Source organism: Branchiostoma belcheri, unplaced genomic scaffold (assembly GCF_001625305.1).
Source record: "Branchiostoma belcheri isolate BF01 breed outbred unplaced genomic scaffold, Haploidv18h27 scaffold55, whole genome shotgun sequence".
NCBI classification, from domain to species: domain Eukaryota; kingdom Metazoa; phylum Chordata; class Leptocardii; order Amphioxiformes; family Branchiostomatidae; genus Branchiostoma; species Branchiostoma belcheri.
The window spans coordinates 496,973-506,086 of NW_017804187.1; the positions used below are offsets into that span (position 1 = coordinate 496,973).

The 9,114-nt window shown below is 39.8% G+C and overlaps 1 protein-coding gene across 1 annotated transcript; it reads left to right on the forward strand.

Moving 5' to 3' along the window:
• Positions 1–1,887: 1,887 nt before the first annotated feature.
• On the forward strand, positions 1,888–7,847 carry LOC109481355 (flocculation protein FLO11-like). Its single transcript, XM_019783901.1, has 5 exons — positions 1,888–3,141; positions 3,565–3,701; positions 3,958–4,017; positions 6,355–6,420; positions 6,706–7,847. Exons 1-5 carry the CDS (start codon positions 2,955–2,957, stop codon positions 7,738–7,740), a joined length of 1,485 nt encoding a protein of 494 aa, XP_019639460.1. The 5' UTR covers positions 1,888–2,954; the 3' UTR covers positions 7,741–7,847.
• Positions 7,848–9,114: the final 1,267 nt, after the last annotated feature.

Here is a 9,114-nt window from a genome sequence, read left to right on the forward strand (position 1 = left end):
CTTGAACTACTTTGTACAGGTTTCTGCTTCTCGCTTCTTTAGACAATAAAATCAAACTTGTATCTATTATTATCATGTAAAAGACCTGAGTTTTAAATTCCTGATAAACACTAAAATAACATCTTTATCTATATATTTATGACTATAGCAACATTGGATTCAGCTACATACCGTTATCTTGCATAAATCTGTGTCCGTCCGGGAATGTCTGCTGGATGAAGGGGAGAAGGTAGCCCTCCAGAATGGTGTTGACGTAGAATTCGCTGTCCATGTTCCCGGTGAACAAGCAAATAGTTGTCGCCCCACGCATTGAGATGCCTGCCCACACATGGACCTTGTATGGGTGTTTGACTGTTGGTTTCAGCTTTGGGGGTTCCCACTTTCTACGGAAGCATACCTGTCGAATAAATATGAGTCACCATTATGCTCGCAAAGTGTCAGATTTTGTAACATCATAACATGAAACGTGCTCCCTAGTTTTATCAGCTGCAAAAACGCCTCGAATGAAAGAGAGGCATGACGAGAAGCTCATTGGAATGCAAGCATATTGTATCATTGATTATATGTAATGTCTAACATTTTCAAAATGTCTTGCTTTTTGTTTTACATTCGGCAGAAAAATTTACCTTTGCGTGTCTGTCGATCCAGACAGACGACTCATCCGTGAAGATAACGTTACGGAAGTCTTCATCAGTCCCCAGCATTTCGTGGGACCACTCTATTCTCTTCTGTTGGTTGACCACTTTGACAAGCTGGCAATACTTAGTGCCTGTCTTGACCCAACCCAAGTCCGTCCTAGCTTTTCTTACTGCCTTCTCCGAAAGGGTGACACCCGTTCTAGAAAATAAAACGCAATTATAAATGCTTAATTTCAACCGTAGTAAACAAGAAAAATGTCCAAAGACAGACAAGTTACAATTGCTAGGAAAATGAAATTACGAAAGCATAATAGTACCTCATAAACTGCCAAAAAATTAACTGTACACGCTAAAGAAGGAATTAGTAGGCTATTACGGGCTACATATAAAAAGCAATTCACCTTCTATATAACTCGGCAGCCAACTCTGCTGCCGATAGTTCGTCATTGCGATCCATCGCTTCGTCTATCATGTTCTTCATGTCCAATGTTATCTTGATGATCCCGCCATTCCCCAACGGCTTGTAAGTTACTACTCCATCCTGCTTGTATTTCTTGATTATCACCGCAGCTGTCTGCCTTGTGCAGGTCAACCCTTCAGTCAATAGATTTCGCGAAATTTGTGTTGGCCCAAAAGCCCTGCTTGTGCAGGGTGATAACACGATGGTTTACGAGCTGACTTTTTGGCATACTGCTGAGCAACAAAACGTTTGCAAAGGAACAAATTCGAAAAATACGATAGCTTAGACCATTTGTCCACCTGTAATGTGCCAAATGCGCTTTGTGTCAAACTCGTTCTCAATAACTACGACCAGTCATTGGTCTAGGTGGCACCGCATTGTCCACGTTCTATTGTCTCAAGGAGATTAAGTTTATTGCAAATACATACCCGAGGGCTAATTGCAGGTACATGTACAAACAATAGGCCATGTTGATTATATGGATGACATCCGCGCGCGCATGAATTTTCGGCCGTTTCAAAAAAAAAAAGTTTTCAACCATACTGTAAATCGTACAAAACAGTTGCAAAATGAGCAAAAATATACCGTAAGTTACAAAAAAAAAACCATACCAATGTCGTAGAATGCCAAAATCAAACGAAAAAAAGACGAAATTGTAAAAGAAATGAACTTGAAGACTAGATTATTCGCCAAACCATATTCTGTCCCATTTGTTCAACCCTCATGACCACGTAGATTTCATAATGAAAACAACTTTTTTTTGCAAAACTTTTTTTATTCGCACGCGCGCATCAATTTTGGGGTTCCCGGATGATGTCATCCATATAATCAAATCAACATGGCCATATGTACGAAAAAGAAAATACCATTGGTATGAGAGTCTACGTCTAACATTATACCACATTCTACACATTCTCCCCTGTACGCTTTACCCCAATTTAGGGGTGTTGTGCAGTACCCAAACAAGAAGAACAACATACATGGCACTAGTTTTGCTGGGTTTAACTTATTCTTTTGAGGCAATGGAAGACCAATTTACCCAATTCTTCTACGATACGGGTTCTATGATTTTAGTACTAGTAGTGAAACTGTTTTCTCGTGGTAGGGGATAGGAGGGAAATCCTTTCAGTCTATTTTCCCATGAAAAAGTCACAAAAAGCGAGAAAACTTGAATATCAACATGTCTGGAACAACATTTAACACCTGTACTTTGAAGCGTTGTTTTTTTCCGACACTTATAAAGGCTGGCATTTTGTGAACTTTCGGCAAATACTTTGATTGGAGATTTTCCCATGAAAAAGTCACAAAAGGCGAGAAAACTTGAATATCAAAATGTCTGGAACAACATTTAACACCTGTACTTTGAAGCGTTGTTTTTTTCCGACACTTATAAAGGCTGGCATTTTGTGAACTTTCGGCAAATACTTTGATTGGAGATTTTCCCATGAAAAAGTCACAAAAGGCGAGAAAACTTGAATATCAAAATGTCTGGAACAACATTTAACACCTGTACTTTGATGCGTTGTATGTTTCCGACACTTATAAAGGAAATAGTATGTGTATTGCCATTTCCAATGTTCGCAAACCTGTCAAGTAATACATTATTCATAACTCACCCGTAGTCTATGAATGCGCCTATACAAACAAATAGTAGTAGTATTGTCTACGTACGTGTCAATTGCATCGCCAGATGGCAGCGTTTTCACCGACCTCCGTCATCAATAACCGGTTTATCTTGTTTTGTGTAACCAATGAGAACAGTTTTTTTGTTTGCTTGGTCTATTTAACCAGTTTGCAGAGTTAAGATACTAGTAATCACTTTTACATCTCGACGAAAGGCAGTCTTGTTTTCAGCCATGCCAAAAAGAGTAAAGATTCCACGTGAGATTATCGTTTGGTGCCCAAGCGACGGCAAGTATACTTCAGGGCCCACAAGGAGGCTGCTTCATCCGGACTTTTACGACAAGGCTGGTGAAAATGGCGCAGAGGTTAAGATCTTGTACGAAGGGGAACAATTTGACGCGAACGTCGTATTCTCCCATGGTGAGTACTAGTAGTTATCGTCCTTGTTACTAGTATATTAGACGAACCGATTCTTGCCAATGAAAGCTAGACAAATTAAGTTTTTATCAATGACATGTTTGTGACCTTAAATGAGTAATGGTTCCATATTAGTCTTCTCTCGGTGCCGGTAACCCTGTTAGATACGACATACGACTTTGAACATGCGAAGAACATGGAAGACCGATATTCCGCGGGTGGAACATTCCATACGAAAGCACAGTGATTTCACTTGCCATTCAAATTGGCGCAACGCTAATTGCTTCAAAACATAGGTTAATACTTTCTATTCGTATTCGATAGACAAATTGTCCATAGCATCACACAAGGCTCTTGTCTCCTCGGACCCCTTCAAGCACCACGGCGATTCTGAACTCGAACATTTCTTATCATTTTGTTCCACAGATAATCACAACGAGATACTGCGTATCTTGAACGCTGACCATGAAGACCTTGCTGACGGTGAAGTGTGGGTTCCACCAACCCGGCGCCAGCCGCTAGCTCCAGCGAAGGAAAACAACAAGACTCAGAAACGAAAAATGGTAGGAACGAATTTTCTTTCTTTTCTTTTTTCAAATATTGTTTTGCATTGAGCGTCGTAGCTGTTACGAAGTCGAAATATCTAATTTTGGTCGCCCAGCAATCGCCGTGTAGGGGGATCTATTGGGTTATTAGTATTTCTCTGTGTATGGCCTGTTCTTATGCTAAATGTTTCTTCTGTTCTTGCAATTAGCTCTCGGGCATGAATTTGCAATAAAACATTTCATTAAATCACGATGTGTTTTATATCGTTTCTAGGACAAGGAAAGTGGTGGAGTTGCTAAGAAGAAGCGCGGGAAGGAAAATAGGAGAGAGAAGGTCAGTACAGTTGTATTTTTTGCGCCGATCTAAAACGATGCATCATTCTCGTTGTTGCTTAATCTGTTTGCAGTAGCTTCTCTTGTTTTCTACGCGCATTGTTCTTAGTGATTTTGTAAACAAAGGATATCTACAAACCACGCAAAAAAACTGGTTTGGCCAGCTCTGTAAGTACAAGGTTAAAACAATCTAGCTAAGACCATGTTGATTTGATTTTATGGATGACATCCGCCCGCGCATGAATTTTCGGCCGTTTGTAAATCTTACAAAAAAAAACCATACTGTAAATCGTACAAAACAGTTGCAAATATATACCGTAAGTTTAAAAAAAACATTTAAAGACGATACAAATGTCGTTGAATGCCAAAATCAAACGAAAAAGACGAAAATGTAAAGAAATGAATTGGAATATTACATTATTCGCCAAACCATACTCTGTGTCATTTGTTCAACCTTCAAAACTACGTAGATTTCATATTGAAAGCAACTTTTTTGTGTGTTTGGGGGGGGGGGGTATTTTCTGATCAAACGTAGATCGCACGCAATAGAAGCTCCTGCCTGCAATCCTACATAGCTCTCCCTGGTACCGAAATAATGGTCCGTGTCTGTTTGTATTTTTTGGCAAAAAAACAGAAGGTTGGCACGTTGTGTTTGTTTCTTGGGGCTTCAGTGTAAAACGCAGAAATATCGAACACCCGCTCGCGCTAGTGTGTAACGTTACGTTCAGGCAAAGGTCCCTGATTCAAGTGTAGTACTACGTGTGTGGATATATCCCCCTCCAATTCTTCAAAATCATACTAAAAATTATTTTTAATCCTCAAAATCACTCCAAACTTCCTCAAAACAATGTGCCCGTCACCCGGTCGTAGCATCGTAAATTTTCTAACAATAGCGGGGGCCGCTTGCGGGCGCTTTGTATTTATGTAAATCAAGGGGTAATCGGCATATAGGTGTCAATTGTTTTTTCACACGAGTCGAATCCTGAGCCCAGTCCTTCTGTGTATAATGTCATTGGTTCACTGTTTTGTGTCCTTCGTTGCAAAGAATTTCTATACGCAGTTGTTAAACGCTACTCTCCAAGCAGAGGTTTGGGTTTTGGGGGTATTCATAGCATTTTTTAAGGCTTTTTTATCGGGGGTTCTCTTTTGCACTGAATTTTTTTCCCCACCAAACCCACGCTAAAAACACCCCAAAACCCAAACCTCTGCTTGGAGAGTAGTTAAACGCACCTGATACAAAATATGTTATTACAAACTATTACAAAATATATTTTCCCCGTTAGAACAAATTCATGATATATTCAAATGTACCAGAGTTTTCATATTTGTTTGAAAGTTACTGCTAGTATTTGATGTTTCTTTGTTGTTTGAGATTTGGTATTCATTCTTCGACGTACCATCGACGTACCGTGTACCTTTAGTAAATCAGGGTACTAATATAAAGCTAGCGCGAGGCACCGTACGCCATCATTTTGTACCGTCACGCTAATTTTTCCCCGCTACGTTCATTTTCAATCTAGCGTGACGGCATTTTGGCTGCATTTATTTCTTCAACAATGCCAGATCAAATGTGAAAAATGTTGTTTTGGGACAGAATGACACGCGCACAGGCCTGACTAGCGGGGTCTTTATGGTCCTTTGATGTAGTAGCCTGGTTACCAGGTTACCAAACCTATTATATCTCCCGAGTCCTACATCCTCTCCGGATGTAGGACTGGGGAGCTATAATAGGTTTGGTAACCAGGCTATTGATGTAGTGCCCCCTTCTGTGGCAAGTGCTGTGATTGACAGATGAGTCTGGTTGCCAGCCATTGGCACCAGTCCAGTCTATTATAAAGGGGTTTCCCGCCCCTACTCTCCAAGCAGAGGTTTGGGTTGTGGGTTATTTTGGCGTTTGTTTTACTTTTTTATCGGGGTTTGTTGTTTGTACTGGAATTTTTCTTTCACCCAAGGGTAAAGAAAAATTCCAGTGGAAAAAAAACCAATAAAAAGAATTAAAGAAAAAAACGCCAAAATAACCCAAAGCCCAAACCTCTGCTTGGAGAGTATCCGCCCCCTGCACTGTGACAGCTGTCTTTCTGGGATGCCATACTAGTAGTATACTATTTACTGCTTTCCAACAAATTTTCATGGGCTTAGATCTTAGGTGATCAGGGTTAAGAACTTAGATCCACTACCTTTATTACCCATGAGGGTGCAATTATTGTATATCTCCAATGAAAGCTTGTTCTCCTGTCTTCTTTTCTCCTAGTAGCAGCATTTTCCACAGATATGTGTTTCCAAAGCAATGTGCAACTGGCTACCTGGAATATTTTTTACAGAATTTTTTTTTTTTCAGAACCACAATGAAAATGAACAGACACGAGGAAAAGGGACGGCGAAAAAGAAAGGGACAACAAAAAAGGTGAATAGCAATGTAGTTTATTGTTTTTTTTTGTAGTTGTTACAATTTTGTTATACTTCATAGTACATGTAGAATGATTATTGTTTAAGATAATGTACTTTTGATTTTTAAAGTAATATGTGAATATTTTCCTTTCTCTACATAGAGGTACTGTAAGTGTAATACAACATATAGCATGTTTTCTGGATTTTCAATTTAAAAAAAATTGAATATGTAAAATATTTATTCATCTTTAAATGATGCAAGACATTATGCACATGCCAATTTCTATTCTTTTCAAATCAGGGAGCCACAGTATTGGCTGCTGCAACGCCAAAACAAAGGGACCAGCCAGAGGAACAGCCCGACACAGAGAGGGAACGTGCGGCCCCTACCCCCGAGGTTCAGCCCGACACAGAGAGGGAACGTGCGACCCCTACCCCCGAGGTTCAGCCCGACACAGAGAGGGAACGTGCGACCCCTACCCCCGAGGTTCAGCCCGACACAGAGAGGGAACGTGCGACCCCTAGCCCCGAGGTGCAGAGAGAAATGGCAGCTGAACATCTGACAGAAGATGTTAACTTAGGGGAGGCTGACACTAGCTTGTTTGGAATAGGTAGATTGATAAGCGAGACTATGGAGACAACATTATCCTTCCGGTCACTCCTGTCACTAGATACAACAGAGACTGCCCCTGAAAGTTCGACATCCTTCCAGACACCAGCATTCCAGTCCACACCATCCTCATCACTGCAGACATCTTCAAGATCACGAACACCATCGCCTCTACCACCAAGGTCACCATTATCATCACCCCAGCGATCTCCTCCAACATCATCACCCAGTCAATCACCATCACACCGTTCAGCGCCAATGTCCATGGAGGAAAGGATTTCAAAAAATGAAAGAGACATTCAAGAAATTTTGAGAATACTGAAAAATCTGCAGAATGGTGCTGCCACACCTATTACACACACACCTGCCCGCCCACGCACCGCTCCAAAGAGGAGAGTTCAGACCACTGACCATCGGAGGTATATGTTATCAAACGAGGAACTGGAACATTCGTACCTAGATGCCGGGCGAACAAATACCCCCCTGTTTGCATTGCACTGCGCCCGGCAAATGTTTACAGAGGGGGAGTTCCTCCGGTGCAATGTAAATGGTACTATGGGCAGACAGAAACTGGACGAAGTGAGAATGGACAAGATCAAAGAGTACACAGCAAAGTACTTCAACCTCAACACAAGCCACAAGCTGAAGATGGCCTGGAAAGCATGCTGTGACAGCATTAACACGTGGGCCAGAACAGTGCGGGCACAGCATGGCCGCATTGGGTAGAAACTGTCAATCCAACATCTTAACCCTTGTCCTGCTGGCATTTTTTACACAATATTTTTCAGTAATTTGATGTCTTAATCAGGTCATAGACCCCTGACATTTTTTTGCCCTGCGGTGCCATAGTTACTTCCGCATTCATTGCGTTTTGCTGCGGTGTGATGCGTTGCACAAGAAACACCCCCAAATTGTACATAGTGCTATATAGATGGTACAGTATGTGCAAAACAACAATATTGTAATGATTCATTGATTGTAGCCAGTAGTTTAGTTTTCATTCTTGTTTGCAATTTCTTTTCCTTAAAATTTGTAGCCTATAAATAGTACATTGTTTAATAAACTAATAGTTGTTAGCTAGAAAAGTAGAAACATTATATTGTTTGTTAGTAAATATGATATCATTAGTCACTTGTAAAATCTAGTTTTCCCATTTCTGTACAGCCTATTTCCTACAATGGAAATGTTTTACTGATATCATGATTGCATAACGTAGTTTAATTTTTATTCTTGTTCTTTTCTTAATAAACTGATAGTTTTTAACTTGACAAGTGGAAACATTATGATATTGTCACTAGTTCTGTACAGCCTATTTCATTAAAAATAAACTGATAGTTCTTTGTTTGAAAACATGTTGATATTGTTTTTTTTAGTTTTCATAAAGGAGTTTCTAACAGATTTGTTTGATTTGAGAAGTGGTCTTACAATGTTCGACATGTGTGGTCCAAGTTTGCGGTCATTTTTGGCTCCTACTGACACCTAGAAAAAAAAGAGATACAGTCAGGAAATGTTGTATGGCAAACAAAAAGCATACATGAAGAATCATTGCAACCATATAATTCAGGAAAAAACTCACTTACTCACACCTAGTTATTTTTTTAAAACTTATAAGGCAGCTACATCCCTGGAGAAGAAAAATTAAAGGTACTTCCAAATGTTACATGTATGAAATTAATTATGATCATGATACAAAAAAAGAAAGAAGGAAGATGATGTCAGATTGAGGTGAAAACTACTTTCATTCCTCAACCTCTAATCTTGGAAGAGAATGCATGAACATTTTCTGCCAACCTCCATTTTCTTTACTAACTTTCCTTAACTGTTACATGATACAAGAGTAAGTTAAAAACCTGCTTGGTTTGTACTTTGTACAAAGTACAACTTACAAGTCTGTATGGTATACTGTGAAGACTTCAAAACATGCAATTTTTACATTGAGTCTATATAACTGTTGCATAATGTTGATACATGCGTTTAAAATACTGACATGCCCTGATGCCATCCTCCTATCATTGGTCATTGAAGTTTAGAAATAGGGGAGTCAGAAATATCGTCAATCTACTGGTGAAGCATAAAACAGTATACTATAATCCATTGAAT